Here is a 27,776-nt window from a genome sequence, read left to right as displayed (position 1 = left end):
ACATAAAGCACGGGGAGAGGCCATTCAACCCATTATGTCTGTACTGGCTCACAAGGCACTTTTTTGCACTACAATGCTGCACCATTGTGGTGTTTTGCACGTTGTGTATATATCATGATTGTGTACTGTTTACTCTGAGCTTCATGTGAACAAGGAATTTCATTGCCTACTCGCAACCTAATCTCAATTTGATTACTGATGCCATCAAATGAGTATATTCATTTTCTCATTCAATAATTAAGGCAGCCTTGTCCAGCCATTATAAATACAAAATGTGTACACACAGTTTAAAAGTCAACAATAATTAAAGCCACTCACACTTCAAATAATTTTGTAATAGAATGGATTTGTGAAAGCAGTGCACACAATACGAAGATATTTCACCAACAGCCCTTTTAATAGATAGAAAAAAATTTAAAAAACAAATGCATAAAGTTGCCATATCACAAAGTTTCATTCCGTTTACTACTTATTGAATTCAAAGTTACAATTCATTTTACTCTTAAGCAAGTCAAACTAATTTCAATTTTTTTTTTTTTAAAAAGCTCTTGCGTATAGTATAGAAAGCACAAACACCAATAGAAACCTTGTCACAGTTGGGACTTTACCGATTTTTGCTTGTGGTTTGAGATCACAAACTCTTCATTCAATTAATTTCAATCACTGCCTTTTCTATCCTTGTACAACCTGATGGCTTGAGTCTAAGTTGCTCACAATCAATGAAATTTCAACTGGGGGCATGCAATGTAAAGGGCCTGTCCCACTTAGGAGATCTCCACCGCGACCTTAAGCGACTTTTAAAAAAAAGTCAAGGTCACAGTGACCTACGACCTTCCTCGACTGTGCACAACCTCCTACGACTATGTTGAAGACCTCCCTCGACTATGAAGAAGACTGGCTTCGACCATGTACGTTTTACTCGAGGATGGTCTCTGGCAAATTGGTCCGTGAATGAGCACGGCCCCCTTCCACTTCAGAGGACCACACCGAAAACCAACAACGACCAGTGATGAGTGTCTACAGCTCAAATGATCACATTATAAATTGATGTCATGTCTGCATTTTTTTTTCTCGCTAAAAAATTCCTCCCAGGTTTTTTAATCATTCTGAAACAAACAAGCAAGCAAGGAAGGAACTAGTTTGGAGGATGTTAGTAAAAATGCAACTACTGCTGTTTGCAGTCGCCCTTTTGCTTCAGCAGCCTTTTGAGAAAGGCAGAAGGGGAAGTGCAAGAATGATGAGGAAGCACAAGAAGAGGTCTCAATGGGTGAATGGAGATGATGTGATGGACTGTCCCAGTACACCAGATGACTGGAAGAGAGTGGCGCTGGGCTTTGACAAAAGATGGAACTTTAAGCACACATGTGGGGCTGTGGATGGCAAGCATGCCATTCTTGTCTCTGTCCCTGTACCCCTCATTTTCCTTATCGTACAGGATGGCATTCTGCTGCAACCATTCCTCAAGGTCCCCCTCCTGCTGCCTGGTGAAGGTGTAGGGCATAACCTTCCTCCAGCCTTCCCTCACCACCAATGGGGCATCTGCCTCTGATGCTGTGTCAGACACAGGAGAAAGGGCTGCTCTGGTGCCTTCAAATGAGGCAGTGAAGGATGGGGTAGTGGTGGGAACATATACTCCCACCCTGGTCTCGTCCTCCAGGGGTCTCTCAAGCAGGGCTACCGCCTCCTGCACTATCACCTCCTGTGGCATCATCTCCTGCCACTCCTCCTGGGTGGGCAATACCTGCATGGCAGATATGCTGCCTTTTTGGTGCCATCATGGAAACACAAGTCTCCTCTCCAAAAAACTCTCCAGCTATGAATGAACATGTCCTGGAGTGAAAGAGGTGACGTTCTGCTGTTTAAATGACCTTTTTCACTGACCTTTTTTTCATCCCGGAGCTATTACCTTTGACTACCTTCGCCCACCTTCGACTAGCATCACGACCTACTACGACCGGCTTTGACTAGACCTGCGACTAAAAAAATATAGATTTTTCCCACGGCGACCTATTTTTAGTCACGGTCAGTTTTTAACATTTTGAAAAATACGCCGCCACCTAGCTGAAGCCTCGACTACATTTAGACCACTCTCGACCGTGAAGGAGAGTGACAAAGACCTCCTATGACCTTGTGGCGACCTTGCCACGACTATGGGTCTGGGGCAAACTCGCCAGAGGTCGCGCCCAAGTGGGACAGGGGCTTAAATACTCCAAGATCAATCTGGCCACTCGAACATTTCCAAGCCCTGCAAATGCCATATAGCTAGCTGCCTGTCCCGCTCCACCCTAAAATTTACAGAATTGTCAAAGTATTCAGAAAATGGTAAAATAAAAAATGTTTAGGTAGGAAGCCAGGAATTGTTAATAAACGGTTTGTGTTAAGTGGTTAATATGTCTTGTTTGTAATTACGATTATTGTAGTCACAATGAAGAAATAATCAGTAATACCACAATGAGATAAGAAAACAATTGACTAGCTGTCATCTAGTTATTTTCTTTGGATAATACAGCAGGGGGAAATGTTCAGCCCACTGAGTGTGTAGCACATCATTCACCTAGAGCAAGACACAAACTGCTGGAGACACTCAGCGGGTCAGGCAGCATCTGTGGAAGGAATGGACAGGCGTACTTTCACATCGGGACCATTCTTCGGACTGTGTCTTTGCTACGACGGTCGTCTTCTTGCCTATGGCGTGCACAGCCTAAAGTTGGGTGGTGGTGGTGGTTTCACCCGCTGAGTTTCTCCTATCTGAACACCGACTGGTTTGGAACACATTTCCTGTTCTGCTTTCATCGAACTGAAACTCAAAGCATTTCTTTGAACTTTTGTGAGCCCACATATCATCAATAAAGAGAAGCCTTTAACAACCAAACTCGAAAGGAATGATATCTTTGACTTAGAGGATCATAAAACATGAAAAATTAATATTAGGTAAAAATATTCAACATGCAACATTTGGATATTTTTTAAACAGGAAAGCGATGATTGTTTAGAAATAGCAGGATATGCTGCTGGATTCAACATGCTAAAAGTAAATGCTGCACTTTTAAGAATAAATCAAAATCTGAAGCAGTATTTGGATGCCAATGGCAAAACCTATACAAAAGAATATATTTTTTAAATGGCTCTCCTACTTAAATGTAATCGCCTTAGTATTAACTGAAGCCACCCCATAACTCAATTGATTTGAAATTTCACGACACAAATTATGTCACCCATTGAACTAAAGATAATTGAAGAACAGCCTTAGATTTTACACTTCATTGTCATCTGGGACGAATGTGGGTTTATTGGGTGGCACCAGTGGCTGTCTGACGGTGGTACGCGGAGAGTTCCTGCCAGCATTCTCGTTTGGATCATCCTCACGGTAGGTTCTCGCATTATCATCCCTTTTGGGATATCCCTCCGCTGGCTCCTCTTCCTCATAGCGTGGATCCCTGTAAAAACGCAACGTTGACCTCTTTATAGAACATTTAACAGTACCAAACAAGAACAGGTCCTTCTTGTCTGTGCCAAAAACTGTGGCAAGACTATCACTTACCTTCCTGCACATGATTCATATTCCTCCATTCCCTGCATATCCATTAAATATTCTTTAACACGGAATGTGGAACTGGCTAAAGCTTATTCGCCGAGTTGGTCCTTATATTGGTGAACTTCCTATCCGAGTCATCACTCTTAAACTTGTGTCTTTACATGCAGGTACTCCGGTGTACGAACATCCAATTTATGGACACCCCACACATACGGACGAGCATTTGGGAGCCCAGTGGGACAGATTTCCTGGCTGCGGTGGGCTGCAGGCATCATCTGGCAGGTGGGACCACAACCTTTCCATGTACCTTCCCTTCCCCACCCCCTTGATCCACCATGTGGATGTTGCCAGGACTTGTGGCATGACTTGTGACTTGATAAAATCATCACAACTTCAGTACTCTATACACTGACTAATGAAGGGCAATACAGCAAAAGCCACCTTTGCTACCCTGTCCACCTGTAATTTATTAAGTTCATAAACGATAGGAGCAGAATTAGACCATTCAGCCCATCAAGTCTACTCTGCCATTCAATCATGGCTGATCTATCTCTCCCTCCCAACCCCATTCTCGTGTCTTTTCCCCATAACCCCTGACACCTGTACTAATCAAGAATCTATCTATCTCTGCCTTAAAAATATCCACTGACTTTATCTCTACAGCCTTCTGTGGCAATGAATTCCACAGATTCACTACCCTCTAACTAAAGAAATTCTTCCTCATGTCCTTCCTAAAGGAACGTCCTTTAATTCTGAGGCTAGGGCCTCTGGTCCTAGACTCTCCCACCAGTGGAAACATCCTCTCCACATCCACTCTATCCAGGCCTTTCACTGGATAGCCCCTTTCAAGGAACTACGTACCTGCCTTCCTAGACCCCTCTGCTCTACAACATTCTCCAGGCCCGTGCTATTCACAGTGAGGGTCCGACCCTGGTTGGACTTAACAAAATGCAACACCCTGCACTTTGATGATAAACTAAGGTGCTGTCTAAGTAAACAAATTCCATGTTCTTATTATAAGGATAGAGAGTATCACCATTGACTGTAGAAGTGTCCTGTCCCAAAATGAGGCCTATCCATGTTCTCCAGAGATGCAGCTTGACTGGCTAAGTTATTCCTGCACTTTGTTCCTTTTTGTTGTAAACCAACATCTGCAGTTCCTTGTGCCACCATTGTCAGTGTTCAATTATACTTACTCCATTTCATAGTCTTCGGGTAATTTTTCTTCACCTCGGCAACAGCAGCAGTAAACGATGATGCCAAGGATAATCAGCACACCCACTGCGCCCCCAATAATTCCACCATAAAATGCAATGTTCATGGATGCTACAAAATAAAACAGTCAGTACCAGTCAAGGCCCGTTAAAGAAAGATTGTCCGACTAACTATAATCTTTTTTGAAAAGAAGTATCAACAAGACACAGTGAGGATACCGCATTTGATGAAGTAGTTCAGCAATTGATTGATCAAATCCCAGTGGATCCAAAGAAAGTGGCATTGGATTAAAAACAGTAGGTTCATTGGGGAATATGGTGATTGGTGGTCTGTCCCTTCAGGACTCAGGAGCAATATGCTTGGTTTTATGGGTAGAGATTTGGGGTCAAAAATCTGCAGGACATGATTACATTATTTGAACATGACACGAAAATCAGCATGGTGGTCTGCAGGGAAAACGAATAATCAATAAACGGTGGATGTGGAGGAACAGGGGGATCTTAGAGTGTATGCCCTCACATACCAGGATACCAGGTACCAGGATAAGTAAGAAAGGTTGTTCAAGCAAAGTTTGGGATATTTGGCTTCCTCAATAAAAGGAAATCACAAGAGAAGGGAAGTCAAGTTAGAACGGTATAAAAGACTATGTTGGATCACAGCTAGAGGACTATGTACAAGTTCTGACCACCAAAGGAAAGACGAGGAAGCATGAGGGGGATAAGGCAAAGGAGATTTTTAAGGGTGCAGATTGTAGTGCAGAGGCAAGTTTGGCCAGGCCAGGGTTATATCAGAGCTGCCAACTCTCAAGCATTGAGCGTGAGACTAACGCATTTCGCCCATATCGCCCAATTTTCATGCTTTATCGTGAGAAATTCTGTGATCAATGGGAATTTCAAAACTAATATCAACTGCTTGTGTGTGCGTCTGTTGACAATTCTTATTCCCTGTTATTCTCACTTGACCGAACCGTCACACACCTCCAAACCATGTCCCCATGCAAATTTACATTGAAAGGCACGGGACCGGTCACTGAATGAGTGTCACCCAGCGCAACAAGTGAGGCCATGTCCTGGGTCTCCTCCATGGCCACAGCGAGCAGCACCGGAAATTGGAGGAACAGCACCTCATATTCCGTTTGGGGAGTCTGCACCCCGGGGGCATGAACATCGAATTCTCCCAATTTTGTTAGTCCTTGCTGTCTCCTCCCCTTCCTCAGTCCCCCTGCTGTCTCCTCCCATCCCCCAGCCTTCGGGCTCCTCCTCCTTTTCCCTTTCTTGTCCCCACCCACCCCCGCCCCCGATCAGTCTGAAGAAGGGTTTCGGCCCGAAATGTTGCCTATTTCCTTCGCTCCATCGATGCTGCTGCACCCGCTGAGTTTCTCCAGCTTTTTTGTGTAACCTTCGATTCTCCAGCATCTGCAGTTCCCTCTTAAACACAAGTGAGGCCATGTCCTGCTCCCGGCAGCAGTCGGAATTTAAGGATTTACGGGAAGCGGCTGACATGAGTGAGGCCGGGAGCGGCAGGATAGAGATGTTCACATGGGCTGCAGCCACCCATTTTTTTAGCTAGACATGTCTCAATGTCCCCGGCTTTGGACGAGGCGCTGCTGTGCTCTGAGCAACCTGGTTGTGGGAGTTGGAGAGCCGGGGGCGGAGGGAGAGATGGAAGCAGAAGCAGCGGCAGGGGCAGATGCGGACGGGGAGCCGGGGCTGGCAAGTCGCTCGTTGCAGCTCCGGCCATGAAACAGCCTCAATACAAGAGTCCCGGGCCATCGAAGGCGCTGGAAGCGTTGCGCCGCTGCCGTGAGAGTCCGCCGAATTTGCCCTGGTGACCGGCATGGACCAGGCACTTGGTGCATCCTGGAGGACAACCAGTGGCTGCTAGAAGCAAGTACCAAGCACTGGGTAGAAACGGTGAAAGATAGTGGCCTTCAAATGGGGGTGGTTGGAGAAAGCATCCTGCTTGCCTGCTGGATTTTCACACTGCAACTGAGGAAAAATGTTCCCGATGTTGGGGGAATTCAGAACCAGGGGTCACAGTTTAAGAATTAGGGGTAGGCCATTTAGGACTGAGATGAGGACAGACTTTCTTCACCCAAAGAGTTGTGAATCTGTGGAGTTCTCTTCCACAGAAGGCAGTGGAGGCCAATTCACTGGATGTTTTCAAGAGAGAGTTCTTGGGGCTAACAGAATCAAGGGATAGGGGGAAAAAAACAGGAATGAGGTACTGATTTTAGATGAACACCCATGATCATATTGAATGGCAGTGCTGGCTCGACGGGCCGAATGGCCTATTCCTCACCTATTTTCTGTTTTTATGCTTGAGTATATAGCAATAAAACTCGACCAATTGATTTTGAAGCATTCATGCATGGTGGAGGTATAATGTAGTCATAGAGTGATACAGTGTGAAAACAGGCCCTTCGGCCCAACTTGCCCACACCCACCAACCTGTCCCAGCTACACTACCTGCTTATATCCCTCCAAACCTTTCCTATCCATGTATCAGTCTAACTATTTCTTAAATGTTGGGATGGTCCCTGCCTTAACTAGCTGCTCCGGCAGCTTGTTCCATACACCCATCACCCTTTGTGGAAAACGTTATCCCTAAAAAAGTTACCTTAAACATACCTCAAACAAAAAACATTGAAATCACACTTCTACAGTGCACTAAAACATGATTCTAATCCCACCCATGGGAGGGGGGACATCCCCCCTCTCACACCCTCCCCCCACTCGGTTGCTCCACTCCCTCGCCGGGTACCTGCAAAGCCAGTGATCAGTGATTGCTCAGCCCCCCCCCCACTTTCAAAAATGCTCCGCGGCCCCTAGTTCAGACTGCCAGATGTGAGCAGAGAACTGAGGCCAGTTGTCTGTGATGTCTGGATCACAAGCTCAGCGCTTCATGTATCAGAGTTGGCTAAAGTTATTGATTTGTATTTAGCCTGATTTGTAATTAGTTGACAAAACCTCAATTTATTAATCCGGAATATCCAGGTGGATGGGAAAATTGTAATATTAAAATGACATGCAAGATGTCAGGCTGTCTGTCACAACATAGAGCCCCAATAACCCATTATTTCCTTCAGTTAAATATTGGGAAGGTAGCACTATTGTCATTTGCCACTCAACTATTATGTTTGTTTACCTCACTGACTATTTCTAAACCCCCCCCCAAATTCCTTGGACAAATTGAATAGACATGTCCCCAATTGTTTTATTAATTGAACACGTAGATGAACATCCTCAATGAGTGTAATCGGATGGAAACTGATTTAGATGCGATGTTTAAGAGCTTGTTCAAAGAAGGGGCATATTTTAAAGGAGTGACAGAGATACTTGCAGGGGATTGTTGAGGAGGTTATTATTTGTTTTTAGTTTTAGCTTGAACCAGGACATCTGAAGATTCAAAAGTTTAATATAGTAATTGTGCTGATACCGACTCCAACCAACCACGTAATGAATCTCATCCATTCCGGAGGTTTTATTTTTCTGATGCCATTTAAACTTCATTTGGATTTCAATCATTTCAATGTAAAAGTAATTGGGAATGGGGAGCATTGGATCAAAAAATTGCCCTCGGTACATATTAACTGCAATATAATAATGTATGCATGTTGGTAGGTGCAATCAAAACAAAGATCTTTTTAATCATTGTTGTGTTATGAATACCGCAGAAAATATTATGTACTCAAGATCACATTAAAGAGAATATTATTGCTTAAAAATCTATTGTTATTGCACTTTGCATTTTGAAAAAGACCCAGCTGAGATGAAGACAGCAAAATACTGAAAATATTGGGAGTGAAAATGACTTCAGGCCAGTTTGTTAGGAAAATGAAGGAAATGATAACAGAATACTTGTGCAGCTGTGTGAGTATAATTTTATGAATGAGAAATTGTGTTCAACTATTTGATGACTTATTTGACAAAGTAACGAGCATGTTAGATAACAAGGAAGCCAATGGATGTAACACACTTTGTTATACAAAATTTGGTTTGTGAAGTGCCCCATAAAAGATTACCGCATTAGATAAGTACCTGTGGACTTGAACGTTAAGTCCAGGGGGTCAGATTTGGGGTTTTATACGTGTTCCAGATATTTTGTCAGTGCAGAGGGGCTAGGAGCAAGGTCAAGTGTGCATCCCGAGTCAAGGTCTGGAATAGTACTAGGTGTGCAGTCAAAGCTGGGACAATGGCAGTGTTCAGCACTGGGAACCTAAGCAGGTAAGCAGCTGTGATCAGGGTAGAATAGGGGGCCAGGTGTAAGGCTGGACTCGGGGTCAGGAATGAGAGAAGGTATGCTACTGGAGTCAGGGTCAGGAGTAGTACCAGGTGTGCAGTGAGACAGACCCAGGTTGGTCAACATGAGCCAAGTGCTTGATTATAATTTGATTTTCATACATGAATACACCAAGATCATTCATGTTCTGCATCTGTTGATCAGAGCTTGGCTCTACTTTGGAATGTAATTAAGCCTAACCTTATTCATAGCTAATCCAATTTAAAGCATAAATATTGTATTCAAGTGTAAGTTAAAAGACTCGCTACAGTATGCACCAGATTGCACAATTGCACGCTCCCTTGGGCTTCGTCACTCACAATTTCTCACTCCCAACTCTCACCCAATGTTGGCCGCCCTGTTTATATGGAACAAGGAAGCCTGAAGGAAGATGCAAGTGAGGTGTAAAAAGTTGAGAGGCCCAGACAGAGTGAAGAGGAAGTGCCCATTTCCATTGGCAGAGGGATCAATAACCAGGGAGTATGGATACAAACTATTTGGTAGAAGGATTAAAGGAATAGGGGTCTGGAATTTGCTGCCTACAGGATAGTGGAGATGTTGTTATTCGTGAAATTTTAATAAGTGTGTACCCAAGCACCTGGGGAGTGGTGACCAACAAGACTGAAGTGAGGGCTGGGAACTGGGGCCCACTAAAGTACTTCCATACTTGGGCTAAAGTACTTCAATACTCGGGCTCAAGTACTTCAATACTCGGGCCAGACAAAAATGCTGGAGAAATTCAGCAGGTGAGGCAGCACCTATGGAGCGAAGGAAATAGGCAACCTTTCAGGTTGAGACCCTTCTTCAATACTCGGGCCAAATGGCTGCCCCTCTGTCCCCTAAAACCTCATGATCCATATCCCTCTAAACCTTTCCTATCCATGTAGCTGTCCAAATGTCTTTTAAATGTTGTGATCATACCTGCCTCAACTACCTTTGTAAAAATATTGCTCCTCAAGTTCCTGTCAGTCTTTCTCCTCCACCTTAAACCCATGCCCTCTAGTTTATAATTTCCCTTATCTTATTTATTCCCCTCATGATTTTGTACTCCTGCCTCCCGCGCTCTAAGGAATAAAGTCCTTTCCTGCCCAATCTCTCCCTGTAGCTCAGGCCCTCAAGACCTGGCAATATCATCGTGAATCTCCTCTTGCACTCTTTCCTGCTTAATGGCATCTTTCGTACAGTAGGTTGACCAGAACTGAGCATAGTACTCCATGTGTGTACTTCGTGCATTTAGATTATTTGAAATAAAAATAGAAGTGCTGTATTTCACATCATAAAATATCTGCGGCAATTGTACAGATAAATTAGAACAAAATAAATGAATACAAATAAAATTGAACAGCTTCACTTCTGTCGGATACTCACGTGGCATTACTGCTAAGGTGATATTGCAGGACGCAGCTCTGATCTTATTTTTCGAGGTACAAATGAAGAAGCCAGATGTCTTGGCTGAAATATTTTTTAATGTTAAACCATCTGACTCTGAAGAATAAAATAATAAATATTTTAGAATATATAATTCAGAGTTAAGTACTTCATCCTCAATCACAATTTTCCCTCTTATTGTGTTACTTTGCTGATGATGTGATCGTCTCTCAAAATTAAGCTGTGCTTGAAAATTTAGAGGTAAGTAGGCCTTCCGATTACTTTTTATTAAAATTATTGATGATATCACAATTCGCACTGAATTGTCTTTTTGTTTATTTTTCATGCTTTAAAATGGAGCAATTCACAACTGGCAGTCTAATTTAGTTGATTATAGGAGCAAAGAGGTCCTTCTGCAGTTGTACAAAGCCCTAGTGAGACCACACCTGGAGTATTGGTGTACAGTTTTGGCCCCCTAATTTGAGGAAGGACATTCTTGCTGTTGAGGGAGTAGGCCCCCAATACGTAGGTTCACCCGGGTAATTCCCGGGATGGTGGGACTGTCGTATGCTGAGAGAATGGAGCGGCTGGGCTTGTATACTCTGGAATTTAGAAGGATAAGAGGGGATCTTATTGAAACATATAAGATTATTAAGGGTTTAAGAGGGAACTGCAGATGCTGGAGAATCGAAGGTTACACAGACAAGCTGGAGAAACTCAGCGGGTGCAGCAGCATCTATGGAGCGAAGGAAATAGGCAACGTTTCGGGCCGAAACCCTTCTTCAGACTGATCAGGGGTGGGGGTGGGTGGGGACAAGAAAGGGAAAAGGAGGAGTAGCCGGAAGGCTGGAGGGTGGGAGGAGACAGCAAGGGAGCTGAGGAAGGGGAGGAGACAGCAAGGACTAACAGAATTGGGAGAAGTCGATGTTCATGCCCCCGGGGTGCAGACTCCCCAAACGGAATATGAGGTGCTGTTCCTCCAATTTCCGGTGCTGCTCGCTGTGGCCATGGAGGAGACCCAGGACAGAGAGGTCGGAGGCGGAGTGGGAGGGGGAGTTGAAGTGCTGAGCCACCGGGAGGTCAGCTTGGTTATTGCGGACCGAGCGGAGGTGTTCGGCGAAGCGATCGCCCAACCTCCGCTTGGTCTCACCGATATAGATCTGCTGACATCTAGAGCAGCGGACGCAATAGATGAGGTTGGAAGAGATGCAGGTAAACCTCTGTCGCACCTGGAACGATTGCTTGGGTCCTTGAACGGAGTCGAGGGGGGAGGTAAAGGGACAAGTGTTGCATCTCTTGCGGGTGCAAGGGAAAGTGCCCGGGGAGGGGGTGGACCGAGAGGGAAGGGAAGAATTGACAAGGGAGTTATGGAGGGAGCGGTCTTTGCGGAAGGCAGATATGGGGGGAGATGGGAAGATGTGCATCTTCCCATCTCCCCCCATATCTGCCCATCTCCCCCCATATCTGCCTTCCGCAAAGACCGCTCCCTCCATAACTCCCTTGTCAATTCTTCCCTTCCCTCTCGGTCCACCCCCTCCCCGGGCACTTTCCCTTGCACCCGCAAGAGATGCAACACTTGTCCCTTTACCTCCCCCCTCGACTCCGTTCAAGGACCCAAGCAATCGTTCCAGGTGCGACAGAGGTTTACCTGCATCTCTTCCAACCTCATCTATTGCGTCCGCTGCTCTAGATGTCAGCAGATCTATATCGGTGAGACCAAGCGGAGGTTGGGCGATCGCTTCGCCGAACACCTCCGCTCGGTCCGCAATAACCAAGCTGACCTCCCGGTGGCTCAGCACTTCAACTCCCCCTCCCACTCCGCCTCCGACCTCTCTGTCCTGGGTCTCCTCCATGGCCACAGCGAGCAGCACCGGAAATTGGAGGAACAGCACCTCATATTCCGTTTGGGGAGTCTGCACCCCGGGGGCATGAACATCGACTTCTCCCAATTCTGTTAGTCCTTGCTGTCTCCTCCCCTTCCTCAGCTCCCTTGCTGTCTCCTCCCACCCTCCAGCCTTCCGGCTACTCCTCCTTTCCCCTTTCTTGTCCCCACCCACCCCCACCCCTGATCAGTCTGAAGAAGGGTTTCGGCCCGAAACGTTGCCTATTTCCTTCGCTCCATAGATGCTGCTGCACCCGCTGAGTTTCTCCAGCTTGTCTGTGTAACCTAAGATTATTAAGGGTTTGGACATGTTAGAGGCAGGAAATGTTCCCGATGTTGGGGGAATCCAGAACCAGGGGGCCACAGTTTAAGAATAAGGGGTAAGGCATTTAGAACGGAGATGAGGAAACTTTTTCAATTAGATAGTTCTGAGTGTGGAATTCTCGGCCTCATAGGGTGGTGGAGGCCGGTTCTCTGGATACTTTCAAGAGAGTGCTAGATAGGGCTCTTAAAGGATGCGGAGTCAAGGGATATGGGGAGAAGGCAGGAACGGGGTACTGATTGGGGATGATCAGCCATGATCACATTGAATGGCGGTGCTGGCTCAAAGGGCCGAATGGCCTATTCCTGCACCTATTGTCTATTAATCATTTGTGAAAATCTGCTTATTTTTGGGGGGGGGGGGGGGGGTAAACACAATTTCAATTGATTTTAGTTTAACAACACTTATCAATAAAATAATGTTATGACGTATTTGAAAAGTGTCTTTAAGAATGTTCTAGATCACTGGTTTTGCTTGTTCATGGCAAATTTTACATCAGAAAAAATATAGTGGGTTGTTAGCAGAAGTTAAGAAAAGATCATTTCAAAATTACTGGCGTTTTAAGTTTATTTTGCCTGAAAGTGGAAACCCTTTAATTTAACAGCAGAGGTGTGGATTGGTGATGTATCCACAAGGACCACATACATAAAGAAAACTCTCACAATAGGTCCAATTTTCAGCTAATTTGCCAAGTTGTAGAGATTGAAATGGAAATAATAGAAATGAGAGCACTGATATAATGCTGTATTAGATTACCCAAGAACTGGGTGCGATCAATGATTGATTGAAACATGGAAACAGGCCCTTCGGCCCACCGAGTCCATGCTGACCCGTTCACACTAGTTCTGTTATCCCACTTTCTCATCCTCTCCCTACACGAGAGGGATAATTTACAGAGGGCCAATTGACCTACAAACCCGCACGTCTTTGGGATGTGGGAGGAAACCCACACGATCACAGGGAAAACGTGCAAACTCCACACAGACAGTACCCAAGGTCTTTGGCGTTGTGAGGCAGCAGCTCGACCTGCTGCACCACCGTGTGCCCCAATAAGTTATTCTCATGACTGAAATAAAATCACAAGTTGGTATCTGCTTCATGAGGGACACATTGTGTTAAACAGCTGTGCGCTAAGTCAGATCACACGCAGGTTTTGATGAATATTTACAAAGGCTACAAACCCTGAATGGACATTTGAGGCATTTGCCGTGGCTGATTCATGGGGCTGTAGTTTTGCCAGGTGTACACTGGGGTAGGCGACCCTTCCTCCGAGTGGCACATCAGTTTGACAGTCTCCCCATATTCTGCTTTGCCCTCTATTTTGCAAACGGGCGGCGTTGGAGGAACTGCAATTCAAAGACAGAAGTTTGTAAGTTCATGTCATAGGAGCAGAATTAGGCCATTCAGCCCATAGTCAACCCTGCATTTCGATCATGGATAAAGATAGATACAGAGTGCTGGAGTAACTCAGCGGGACAGGCAGCATCTCTGGAGAGAAGGAATGGATGACATCTCGGGTCGAGACCATTCTTCAGACTGATGATCATGGCTGATCTATCCTTCCCTCCCAACTCCATTCTCCTGCCTTCCCATCATAACCTTTGACACTCTTACTAACCAAGAACCTACCAATCTCTGCTTTAAAAATACCCAACAATTTGACCTCCACCATCATCTGAGGTAATTCCACAGATTCACCACCCTCTGACTAAAGACATTTCTCCTCATCTCCTTTCTAAAGGCACATCCTTTTATTCTGTGGCTGTGTCCTCTGGACCTAGAATCTCCCACTAGTGTAAAAATCCTCTCCACATCAACTCTATCCAGGCATTTCACTATTCGGTACGTTTCAATAAGGTCCCCCTCATCCTTCTAAACTCCAGTGAGTACAGGCCCAGTGTTGTCAGATGCTCATCATATGTTAACCAAAATCATCCCCAGGATCATTCTTGTAAACTTCCTCTGGCCTCCTTCCTCAGATATGGTGCCTTCCTCAGGACTCCTTATTCAGACATGGTGCCCAAAATTGCTCACAATACTTTATAGGCCTGACCAGCGCCTATAAAGTCTCAGCATTACATCTAGGGTTGCCAACTGTCTCGTATTAGCCGGGACATCCAGAATATTGGGCTAAATTGGCCCTTGTCCCGTATTTGACTGCTACTTGAGGGGTTGAGTGGACTGTTGGTTCGGAGTGCCGTGTCCGGCCCCACCTCACCCGTCCCGACGTAGTGCAGCCCATGGAGTGCCGGACTTTGCGCGCAACGTCGCGCAGCCCAGGCCAAAACCCCTCAGCTGGCCCGCCGGCTGGGCTGTGTGTGCAGTCCAACACCCGGGCCAACTCATCATTCACCCAGCCACGGCAGAGTCGGTCAACGAATTGCCGTCGGAATTTGTCCCTTATTTTGACCTTTTGTCCCTTATTTGGGAGTGAGAAAGTTGGCAACCCTCATTACATCTCTACTTTTGTATTCAAATCCTCTCAAAATAAATGCTAACATTGCATTTGCCTTCCTTACTACCGATTCAACTTACAAATCACCATTGCCCGGGTGATGTTTGTGGCAGGTTTCCTGAGGGTGCGTCCAATCCAACCCCATTTTCTCCTTCGAATTTGTAAGTCAATGGGCTCCTGACTTGTTCTTTTCTGCAGGTCCACATTGCTTACTTTGTCTCTCCAGCAGATGTTAAGTATTCACCTAAGGCAGGTGTTAATGAATGTTTGTAGCCTGTTTGCAGTGTGTTTCGTGGTTTTCCATGTCTCTGATCCATACAGCATCACCTGTTTCACATTTGAGTTAAAGATGCGTATGTTGCTGGTGATTGAGATGTGTTTTGAGCTCCAGATCTTCCTGACCATGTTAACCATCACGCTAGCCTTATTGATTCTACTTTTTATGTCTGCCTCAGCCCCTCCAGTGATGTCCACAACACTGTCTAGGTATCTGAATGTTTCTACCTCCTCTAGAGCAGTGCTGTGCATAAGGAAAGTATTGCTGGTTTTGGAGTGGATCCTCATCACCTCTGGAGCATCTCTAGAGAGAAGGAATGGGTGACGTTTCAGGTCAAGACCCTTCTTCAGACTGGTTAGGGATAAGGGAAATGAGAGATATAGACGATGATGTAGAGATAAAGAACAATGAATGAAAGATATGCAAAATATTAACAATGATAAAGGAAACTGGCCATTGTTAGCTGTTTGTGGGGTGAAAATGAGAAGCTAGTGTGTTGGTTGGGGGAGGGATGGAGAGAGGGAATGCCGGGGCTACCTGGTGTGAGAGAAATCAATATTCATACCACAAGTGAAATATGAGATGCGGTTCCCCCAATTTGCGTTTAGCCTCACTCTGACAATGGAGGAGACCGAGGACAGAAAGGTCTGTGTAGGAATGGGAAGGAGAATTAAAGTGTCCAGCAACCGGGAGATCAGGTTGGTTCAGGCGGGCTGAGCAAAGGTGTTCAGCGAAACGATCGCCCAGTCTGCGTTTGGTCTCGCTGATGTACAAGGGTCCACATCTTGAACAACGGATACAGTAGATGAGGTTGGAGGAGGTGCAAGTGACCTCTGCCTAACCTGAAAGGACTGTCGGGGTCCCTGGACACAGTGGAGGGAGGAGGTATAGCGACAGGTGTTGCATCTTCTGCGGTTGCAGGGGAAGGTACCTGGGGAGGGAGTGGTTTGGGTGGGATGTGTTAACCAGGGAGTTGTGGAGGGAACGGTCTCTGCTGAAGGCGGAAAGGGGTGGAGATGGGAAAATGCAGCTAGTTGGAGATGGCGGAAATTTTGGAGGATTATGTGTTTTATGCGACGGCTGATGGGGTGAAGGTAAGGACTAGGGGGACTCTTGTCTCTGTTGCGACTAGGGGGAGGGGGAGCAAGGGCAGAGCTGCGGGGTAATGAAGAGACAAGATTGAGGGTCACATGTATGATGGGAGAGGAACCCCCGTTTCTTAACGAATGAGGACATCACGGATATCTTCGTCACTTCTTAGCCCACTCGCCGTACTTGTCCAAGTCCTTCTGCAGACTCCCTGCTTCCTCCACACCGCCTGCCCCTCCACCTATCTTTGTATTATCTGCATTCTTGTCCACAAAGTCATCATCCAAATCATTGATGTACAATGTGAAGGAGTGGTTTCAATTGCCTGTCTCGAGCGGCAAGTTCATGCCAATCTTACAAATCTTACTAATTCCAGTATAGGGTCATGCATCGGGATGGGACATTTCCTGTGGAACCATATGTAACATCCTGCATTTGTAATGTGCCTTTAATGTAGTAAAATATCTAAATTGCGTTTCAGAAGCTTGTAATGGTTGCACTTGGGACTGGGGTTTTTTTGCGCTAATGTTGGGGTTATTTTTAATGTATTCTATTGTTTATTGTATTTTCCATGAGCAGTGTGTTCGCAGGCCTGTTATGCTGCTGCAAGGAAGAACTTCATTGTCCTGTTTTTTGTACAGATGACAATGAAAACACTCTTGACTCTTATGAAACCAAGTTTGACACAAGGAGGAGGCATGCTCTACAACTCTATTGACGTAAATGGGCTGGGAATGTTACGGGAGATAGGAAATGTGGCCACATAGATTCAAGTCATTAAATTTGTAAATTTGCCTGCTTATTGTACGACAAAGCGAGTGAAAGATTTTGCTGTGAAAATCTATTTGCTTCAGTCACATGCAGTGGGGAAGGTATTGTCACACCAGCCTCTCCTGTGGGCTGTTCCATGTCAGTTGCCCAAGGTCATTGACTTGTAATTACCTCCTACTTCAAGGGAAGTTAGGGATGTAAATTGCACAGTGCACACATAACGAGAACAAATAAAATAGTTGCCAGCAGCTTGATGCAGTTGACTGCTTGCCCAGAGATGCAGTGCGTGTGTGTGTGCACATTCCACATGGGGGGGGGGGGGGGGGGGGGGGGGGGGGGGGGGGGGGGGGGGGGAGATGGGATCCAGTGTCTCCTGAGTAATGCAGCAATTGCAGTCTTCACCCCTTTCTAGGCCAGAGGTTTCGGGAGTTGCCAGAGAGGACAACTACACTGCACAATTAGAGTCAGAGTCATACAGCACGGGAACAGGCCCTTTGGCCTGACTTGACCATGCCGACTAACATGCCCCCATCTACACTCGCCCCACATGCCCACGTTTGGCCCATAACTCCGTTTCATCCGTGCAGGCACGGAAATCGCTATCACAACATGGAGGGGACCGGGAGGGGGACACAATTTCCTGGCGGCCGTGCGCGCATGCGCACACTCACACACGCGAGGCTTCGGAGGCTTCAGCCGTGGGCCCTGTGGACGGTAATTACGGGAACGACGACCCAGGCTTACGGCCAGCGCTTGCTAAATCCAGCTCAGCTCTGCCTGTCTCGCCGGGTTAGCCTACAGCCCTGTTTGGAATGACAGGACACCAGTCTGGAGCCGCAGAGCTAGCGTTGCTCCTCCGCGCTGGCTGTAAGCCTGGGCCGTCGTTCCCGTAAGTCCAGGCAGGGCTGTAGGTTAACCTGGCGGGACAGGCAGTTGAGCTGGATTTAGCGCTGCTTCTCTGCGCTGGCTGGGGGCACCACTCTGGACGTCTCTGGCCACCCCCGGGGGGGGGGGCACTCGGGTGGGGACGGTCCAATGGCGGTTCAGCAGCGATTGCAGCGCAGGAGACCCGGGATCGATCCTGGCTGCGGATGAGGCGCAGGTCTGTGTCCAGAGCTGCCGAGAGTGTTTGTCGCTTGTGACCCTATGACCTGGGCATGCAATTCAAGCTCGGATCTATGATCTTTGCTCCACGGACGTCGCCCTCCAATCACCGCGCTCTATCCTCAGTCTGCCTCTGACAGACACCTCCCTCCTCCAATCGTCATGGGTGTCCCCCCCTCCCCTCACCCATTGCCTGCTGGCCGACGTCTCTCTCGTCCAATTGGCGCCCTCAACCATCAGTCCCATCCCCACAGTCTAGCGGAAAGCAGAAATTTCACCCGGTTTTAAAATCTGGATTACAAAAAAATGGGGGGGGGGTCGTCCCCCCTGGCCCCTCCAGGATTTCCGCCCCTGCATCTGCATACCTCTCCACAGACCAAGAACAAATTGGGTCAGAAAATATGACTCGACAAGAGGCCACAGAAAAGAGGTGTTATTAGAAGGGAAGAACAAAATGACGGGACTGCAAGGAACTACAGCTGCTGGAATCCTGAATAAAAGATACAGTGGTGGAGGAACTCAGCGGGTCAGGCAGCACCTGCAGAGGGAATGGACAGGCATCGTTTCGGGTCGAGACCCTTCTTCGCTCTGCACAAACCTCTTATGACGGTACACCACAACAACCTCAAACTACATTTTAATATTCACGGCAAAATCTGCGACTCAAAGTTTGTGGTGTTACTGTCAAGTAAGATAGAGTCTTACTGGAGACATTTCCAATGTTTGTTTAGTCACACACTAGGTCATAGCAGCATTTCTAATATAGAAAAGCTGTCCAACCTTAATGATTCTCATTGTGAATGTAAAGAACTTATTACAAGGCAAAACACCCTGGCTGATGTCACCTTCAAGAAATACGTCAAGGATATTTAACGAACGGCAAGCTATGTTTGAGAAAATAACCTTGATATATCATTTAAAAACGCATTCAAAGACCTGGACATTTTACATGAAAGCTAGTAATGACACATTACCACTAAGCAAGCTGAAATATTTTCCAAAGCCCTTACCCAATACAATCACATCCACTGTTTCTTTCCGAGTGCCAACCAAGTCATCACGTGATGTGACTTCTACCACGTAGGTTCCAGTGTCAGTTATCTGCGCATTCTGGATCGCTATTGAACAATCTTCCCCGTTGGCATCGCCTGTAAAATTTACTCTGCCCTTGTACCTTTTTCCAAAGCTGTATACTCCGCCGTAGAAGTACTGGATTACATCGACCTTAAAAGAATAGTAGAACTTAGTATTGGACAAAGCAGACACAAAGAACTACAGATGCTGGTTTACAAAAAAAGACACAAAGTGCTGGAGTAACTCAGCGGGTCAGGCAGTATCTGTGGAGAACGTGAATAGGTGTCGTTTCGAGTCAAGACCCTTCGGCACATCCTGTCCATCATGACCAAATTGTCCCTACTTAACCTCTTTTGCCTGCATTTGCAGCTTCCATAAGCAGCTCAGTCCAGATAAGGACTACACTGTGAGTGAAAAGGTTACCCCTCTTAAATCTCTCACCTTAAGCCTGTGCCCTCTAGATTTAGAATCCTCTACCCTGGGACAAAGACAGTGAGCGTTCACTCTCTCCATGCCCCTCGTGATCTTGTAGACCTCAATAAGGTGGAAGTGGATCCTGAGGCTTAACTGCCACCCAAGAGGTGCTCGACCGATGGGATACCTGGGTCAGATTTTCTTGGTTCCCAGGGTGGAGGTGGTGAGAACAGCCGCTGGATGTGAGGGCAGACATTGGACACACTCCTGCCTATCTTTATTGACAGTTCTGAGATACAAAACACTGAACCTTTCCAGCATAAACAGACTGCACCCATATAAAAATAAATTCAACTTGAAAATCCTTTATGACGAATAGCAATGGATATGTGTTTAGTTTTGAGACACAGCATGGAAACAGGACCATCAGCCCACCGAGTCCATGCCGACCATCGATCGATCACCTGTTCACACCAGTTCTATGTTGTCCCCCTTTCCCCATCCACTCTCTACACACTGGGGGCAATTTACAGAGAACCAATTAACCTACAAACCCGCACGTCTTTGGGGTGTGGGAGGAAACCGGAGCATCCGGAGGAAACCCACACGGTCACAGGGAGAACGTGCAAACTCCACTGCCACGCCAAAGATATTTAGGAAATAAGGCACAAGCAGGGTGCTGTAGGCTACAGACAATCTCACTGAGTGACGGAACTTGTGAATTGACTGGCCATCTCGAGTGTATGGACATTGCCGTTAATAGTACTTGTAAGCAAGTCATTTCAAGAAGTATTACCGCAGAGACAAATGCTTACCGTTGGTTCTTCACTCGGTACTTCTTCGACTAGAATCCATTCAATGGTAAGATGGTTTTTAGTTGATGCGATGGTTTGATAGGTACATTGTAAATGTAAAGCATCTCCTCGAGCTATTTCCATGTGCGAGACCTTCACGTTGACATTCATTGCATTCAAGGATGTAAGTGCTTTAGATTTTAAAAAAGAGAATAAAAAATGTTATCCAAATTATAGGCCCAACTGAATCTCAAAAACATCATTTACCATTCTCTCAAATCATCTGTGATCTACATACAGCTCCGACACCACAATCCTGATTAGAATTCTTGTCCCACCAGCTTGCCTGACACACAAATACATTTGGTATTGTCAGCTCTCTCTGAGAACTATGACCCTGACAAGTGCAAGTGGACCGGGATGCCTTCTCCGGCAGTGTGAAACAGAATGGTGGTAACTGGGAAGAGATTGAGAGCTGAAAAACCTATAAAGACATTGTGTGAAGTCTTTTAACTTAAAAAAATAGGCCCAGCCCTCCACACCATCAAATGCAGCCACAACAGGTGCTGGCTCAAGAAGGTGGCATCTATCATGAAGGTAGTGTTGCCAACTGCCCCGTATTAGCCGGGACATCACATATATTGGTTTGTCCCATACGGGACCTCCCTTGTCCCGTATTTGACTACTACTCGGGTCGGGTCGGAGCTCATCATCTGGCCCCGCCTCACCCGTCCCGATGTAGTGCAGCAGCAGCTCCTCGCCCGTGGCCCCGTCGTTCAGCAGCCCGGCCAGTAGTCCGACCTTCGGACCTTCGCTTACCGCCGACACCACCACCACCCCTTCTTCTCATGGCCTCCTTCATCATCGGTTCATGAGTTGGACGGGGCGCCGGACTTTGCGTAGCCTAGGCCAAAACTCCCAAGCTGGGCGGGGCTTTGTGTGCAGTCCAGCACCCGGGCCAACTCATACACCGAGTCAGTCAATGAATTACCGTCAGGGAATTTGTCCCATATTTTGACCTTTTGTCCCTTAGTTGGGAGTGAGAAAGTTGACAACCCTACATGAAGTATCCCCACCATCCGGGCCGTACCCTCTTCTCACGGCTACCGTCGGGCAGGACGTACAAAAGCCTGAAGTCCTACACCTCCAGGTTCAGGAACAACAACTTTCCTACAACAGACACAGGCAACTTTAATCCAACCAACCTACAGAATACCACTGTGCACTTATTTGGATTGATTGAAAGATACAGCATGGAAACAGGCCCTTTGGCCCACCATCGATCACCCCTTCACACTAGTTCTATGTGATCGCACTTTCCCATCCACTTCCTCCACACTAGGGGCAATTTACAGAGGGCCAATTAACCTACAAACACGCACGTCTTTAGGATGTGGGTGGAAACCAGAGCACCCAGAGGAAACCCACGTGGTCACGGAGAGAGTGTGTAAACCCCACACAGACAGCATGAGGTCAGGATCCAACCTGGGTCTCTGATGGTGTGAGGCAGCATTTCCACCCACTGCATCACATATGCCTAAATGCCGCTGCAAGATTTTCCATTGTCCCCTCGACTTAAGTCTATGCCCTCTAGTTATGGAATCCTCTACCCTGGGAAAAAGCTTGTGAGCATTCACTTTATCCGTCCTGCTCATGTTCCTGTGAACCTCCACAAGCTCAGCCCACAGTCTCCTACGTTCAAAAATAAAAGGTCCCGGCCTATCCAACCTTTCCCTACAACTGATTTCAGACCGATGGTCTCAAGAAGGGTTCCAGCACAAAACATTGTCTGCCCATCCCTCCCACATGTGCTGCCTGACCCGCTGAGTTCCTCCAGCATCTTGTGTTTTTCTAGACTGTGACAGTTAGTTGACTGCAAAAGTTTATTTTGATATCTGAAGATGTTTTGTCAGCAAACAGACTCTTTGCTGACATAAATGATTTGAACATCCTCTCCCTGTTTGTAAGGATTGAAAAAAATCCTCAGTACAGAATGGTGATACGGTTTGGTTAATTTAAAGTTTTGAACATACTTGTAAATAAGATTGTACTTTAATAATCTCTAATGTAAACAGAAGCACCAGGAAATGCAGATGTTGATTTACAAAAAAAGACACAAAGTCCTGGAGTAACTCAGTGGGTCAGGCAGCATCACTGAAGAACATGGATAGGTGACATTTCAGGTCAGGACCATTCTTCAGGGCTGCTGTTCGAAGTTGAGTCTGAAGAAGGGTCCTGACCTGAAATGCCAGCTATCCATGTTCTCCAAAGATGCTGCCTGATGCACTGAGTTACTCCAGCACTTTGAATTTCTAATGTAGGTTACAGATAGCTGAGCAAGTTATCTTGGGTTGTGTGTAGCTTAATGTTGGAGACACCTTCATAGAGTCGAACAGCACAGAAACAGACCCTTCGGCCCAACTCATCCATACCGACCGAGGTCCCCATCCAAGCCAGTCCCATTTGTCTACATTTGGCCCATATCCCTCCAAGCCGATCCTATCCACATATCTGTCCAAGTGTCTTTTAAATGTTGTTATAGTCCCTGCCTCAACTACCTCCTCTGGCATCTTATTCCCCACACCCACCATCCTCTGAGTGAAAAAGTTGCCCCTCAGGTTCCTATTAAATCTTTCCCCTCATACCTAAACCCTGTGCCCTCTGGATTAAGAATCCTATACGCTGGGAAAAAGCCGGTGAGAATTCACTTTATCCGTGCCCCTCATGATCTTGTCCACCGCACCAGCCTCCTACGCTTCAAACAAAATAGTCCCAGCCTATCAAACCTCTCCCTATAACTCAAGCCCAGGTCAGCATTTGGTGGCCCCTTATTAGATATCAACTTTTATTGCTTTGTTTCCATGATATTAGATTTGGTTTTGTTTATTGTCACGTGTACCGAGGTACAGTGAAAAGCTTTTTTGTTGCGTGCTATCCAGTCAGCAAATTGATACATGATTACAATCAGGCCGTCCACAGTGTTCAGATACAGGATAAAGGGAATAATGTTCAGTGCAAGGTAAAGTCCAGCAAAATCAGATTAAAGATAGTTTTAAGGTCTCCATTGAGGTAGATGGTCGGTTAGGACTGCTCTCTAGTTGGTGATAGGATAGTTATGTTACCTACTAACAGCTGTGAAGAAACTGTCCCTAAATCTAGAGGTATGCGTATTCACACGTCAGTACCTCTTGCCCGAAGGTAGAGGGGAAAAGAGGGGGTGACTGGGGTGAGACTGATCCTTGATTATGCTGGTGGCCTTGCCGAGGCAGCGTGAGGTGAAGATGGAGTCAATGGAAGGGTGGTTGGTTTGTGTGATGGTCTGGGCAGCGTCCACAACCCCCTACAGGTCTTCAATGGAGCTGTTCCCAAATTATGCTGTGAAGCATCCTGATAAAATACTACCTACACCGCATATGTAGAAGTTGGTGAGAGTTGTTGGGGACTTGCCGAACTTCCTCAGCCTAGTAAGGAAGTCGAGGCTCTCTGCGCCATTGCTTCGATATGGCTGGTGCAGGACAAATGGCTGGTGATATTTTCATCCATCTCTACTATGGTGCCATCAATGTATTCCGAGGTGTGGGTACCGACCGCTTCACTTCCTGAAGTTGATCACTATCAAGATACGATACATTTATTTGTCACCTGTACCAGTTGGTACAGTGAAATGTGTGGTCGCCATACAGCCATACAAATAATAATAGTCTTTAACACAAACATCCCCACACAGCGGGATCAAAGTTTCCCACTGTGAGGGAAGGCTCCAAGCTTCAGTCATCCTCCTCTGTTGTCCACCCTTGGTCGGGGGGCTCCCGAACCCCCCGCTGTCGCCGCTACGGGCAGCCCGATGTTCAGGCCCGCTCGACGGGGTGATGGAAGTCCGACGTTGGGACTGGAGCTCATCCACAGCGGCTTGGACATCTGAATCGGCCACCTCCTACTGGAGTCTGCGGCTCCCGAAGTCCACAGGCCGCACTGGGCGGAGATTCAACGCTGGCGGCCCTTGGCAAAGGCCTCTAGGACTCCACGATGTTGAAGTCAGTGCCACCCACGCTGGGAACTCTCCAAACCACAGCTCTGATGTAGAAGCAGCAGGCCCAACACTCCGGAGCTTCGATGGCGATCCAGGTGAGCAATCCCCCGCTCCGCTATGTATCGAGCGCTGCGCTGCCGCTGCTGAAGCTCTGGTCCGTGTCCCCGGCAGGAAAGGCCGCTCCAATCCAGGTGGTAGGGCGAGGACGTGACTCGGAGAATAGTCGCATCCTCTCCTTCGTGTTACTGACATTGAGAGAAAGGTTGTTGTCTCGGCACTAGTTTATGAGGTTCTCAATCACCTTCCCATACCCTGTTCATTATTTGACATAAGCCACCGAATCGTACGTTTTCCCCAAATGATTAGCTCAGCACACCGATATTCTGGGTGACAGCGGAGGGCCAAACAACACAGGCAGCTTAATGCATTGATTTTAAAGTTTCCATTCACAAAATGACTGATTTCGGCCAAAGGTACCAGAACCAGAACCTGCCTCAAAGATCCTTATTTTTCAGCATTTCTCCCTACGATCAAATGATAGGAAAACAAACTCCTTCGGAGAACATTAGTTGGGAGATTGGAAGTACATTCAAAAGCAGCAACTATTTCACTGGATAAATAATGCATATTTCTGGTCAGCAAAAACAAAAATAAAGTAGTGGTTAATGATTGCGGAAGTCACTCACCTACAGTCTGCTAAAGGGAATTGTGAATAACACTCAGAAAGGAACCATGTGGACTGTTTCAAAAAACAGATCTTTGGAGATTGAGAAAGGGGGAAAATCTGGACAGGCCTTACGATAGAGTGACAAGGGCAGAACCAATTGATCTACTCATTGGAGGAGAACATAGAACTGTACAGCAGCAGAACAGGCCATTCGGCCCACAATGTTTGCCAAACCGCATGACAAGGCCAAGACTAATCTGCCTGCATGTGATCTATACATGTCCATGTAACTATCCAAAAGTCTCTTAAACACCATCATCATATCTGCCTCCACCACCAACCCCAGCAGTGCGTTCCAGGCCTCCACTACCCTCTGTGTAAAAAAACATGCCCTGCACATCTTTCAAACTTTGTCCCTCTCATCTTAAAGTTATTTCCCCTTATATTTGATTTTTCCACCCTAGTTAGTTTAGTTTATTGTCACGTGTACCGAGGGACAATGAAAAGTTTGTGTTGTGTGCTATCCAGTCAGCAGAAATACACAATTACTATCGAGCCGTTCCCAATGTACAGATAAATGATAAGGGAGTCATAGAGTCATAAAGAGATACATCATGGCCCAACTTACCCACACCGGCCAACATGTCCCAGCTAAACTAGTCCCACCTGCCTGCGTTTGGCCCATATCCCTCCAAACCTGTCCTATCCATGTACCAGTCTAACTGTTTCTTAAAAGATGGGATAGTCCCAGCCTGAACTACCTCCTCTGGCAGCTTGTTCCACCCACGCACCCTTTGTGTAAACAAGTTACCCCTCCGATTCCTATCAAATCTTTTCCCCTTCACCTTAAACCTATGTCCTCTGGTCCTCAATTCACCTACCCTGGGCAAGAGACTTTGTGCATCTACCCAATCTATTCCTCTCATGATTTTATACACCTCTCATAGATTTAAAAAAAAAACGTTTAGTGCAAATAAAGTCAGTAAAGTCCAATCAAAGATAGTCCGAGGGTCACCAATGAGGTAGATAGCAGTTCAGGACTGCTCTATGGTTGTGGTAGGATGGTTCAACTGTCCCTGAATCTGGAGGTGTGCATTTTCACACATCTATACCTTTTGCCCGATGGGAGAGTGGGGAAGAAGGAATGGCCAGGGTGCGACTCATCCTTGAGAAAAAGTTGATGTCTGTCTACTCTCTCTGCCTATCATCATTTCATATGCTTCTCTCAGGTAAAGAAAGTTTTGTGGTGTGGTTTGATGGAGGAGGAGAGGACTGTTGCTGATTGAGATGGAGTTAGGGGGGGGGAAATTGTTTTTAGTCAAAGAGCTTTTATGATCCCTGATGTCGAAAATGGAATTGGCGATTTCAAACAGGATTGGATATGCATCTGTGGATGCATAACCTGCCGGGCAAGGGACAAAGAGTGAGAGAATGGGGCCACGCAGTTACTCTTGTTTACCCCAGTGTACACCTGTGTCAGAACAATGCTGGAAATAACTCTTTGCTGCCCTGTGTCATTTTGTGATTAGCAAGTTTCATTTCACATTAATAATGTAGACACAATGATGATGAACAAAGTTGTGTTTTGATCACAGGTCGGGAAGAAGGATTGTTTGTATCTTCCAACAGTTGTTTATTGCACAATTGTGGCACAGGTTTCAGGCACGCCCAGTTTCTGGCACGACACACCTCAGCTCTGCATGAAACAGCTCTGCGACAAGGAGAAGGAAGTGGCAATTACCCACAGCAGTGCTACTGTTTCATAACGCCAGCTTTGGCCCGAGTTAGGTTTAGGTTTATTATTGTCAACTGTACTGAGGTAGCATGAAAAAAAAAATGCTGCTTGCTATGATAATACTACACATAAATACAGTCAAGCCAAACTCCAGTACAATTGATAGAGCTATGGGGAAGATACAGAATGCAGAATATCGTTATCAGCATGGCAGCAAACCAGTTCCAGAGACAAAGTCCAATGTCCGCAATGTGGTAGAGGTGAATCAGACAGTATTCTAGCTCATGGAAGGATGGTTCAGAAGCCTGATAACAGAGGGGAAGAAGCTGTTTCTGAGTCTGGTGGTGCGTGCTTTCAAGCTTCTGTGCCTTCTGCCGGACAGGAGCGAGGAGATGAAGGAATGACTCTGGCGGGACAAGTCTTTGATGACGTTGGCAGCTTTTGCAAGACAGCATGAGGATTAGATAGAGTCAGTGGTGGGGAGTTGGGTCTGTGTGATGGACTGGGCTACATCTAAAACTCTCTGCAATTTCTTGCGGTCTTGGGCAGAGCTGTTTCCAAACCAAGCTGTGATGCAACTCGACAGTGTGCTTTCTGTGTTGCATCTGTAGAAGTTTGTAAGAGCCACTGGAGACACGCCAAACTTCCTCAGTCTCTTGAGCAAGTAGAGGCGGTGATGTGCTTTCTTGCTACAGACCATTAATCAGCGACCCATTCACAAGAAATGAAGAATCTTTTAACATTTTAAGAAAAAAGTTGTTCT

General features: G+C 46.4%; 1 protein-coding gene across 2 annotated transcripts in view; it reads right to left on the bottom strand.

Annotated features, from left to right (window-relative positions):
- Positions 1 to 378: 378 nt before the first annotated feature.
- Positions 379 to 27,776, bottom strand: part of LOC129702554 (cell surface A33 antigen-like) — a 34,822-nt gene continuing 7,424 nt past the window's right edge. For both annotated transcript variants that reach the window (XM_055644320.1, XM_055644319.1), the window contains exons 2-7: positions 20,603 to 20,772; positions 19,310 to 19,523; positions 13,785 to 13,949; positions 10,400 to 10,516; positions 4,732 to 4,861; positions 379 to 3,437 (exon numbers count right to left, since the gene is read on the bottom strand). In XM_055644320.1, the coding sequence (XP_055500295.1) occupies positions 3,254 to 3,437; positions 4,732 to 4,861; positions 10,400 to 10,516; positions 13,785 to 13,949; positions 19,310 to 19,523; positions 20,603 to 20,752 (960 nt within the window). In that variant the 5' untranslated portion in view covers positions 20,753 to 20,772 and the 3' untranslated portion in view covers positions 379 to 3,253. The remainder of the gene's footprint in view (positions 3,438 to 4,731; positions 4,862 to 10,399; positions 10,517 to 13,784; positions 13,950 to 19,309; positions 19,524 to 20,602; positions 20,773 to 27,776) is intronic.

The sequence above is a fragment of the Leucoraja erinacea genome, chromosome 13 (genome assembly GCF_028641065.1).
Source record: "Leucoraja erinacea ecotype New England chromosome 13, Leri_hhj_1, whole genome shotgun sequence".
In the NCBI taxonomy this organism is placed as follows: domain Eukaryota; kingdom Metazoa; phylum Chordata; class Chondrichthyes; order Rajiformes; family Rajidae; genus Leucoraja; species Leucoraja erinaceus.
Note: the sequence above shows the minus strand (reverse complement) of the source record. Positions and strands in the feature narration are given on the sequence as shown.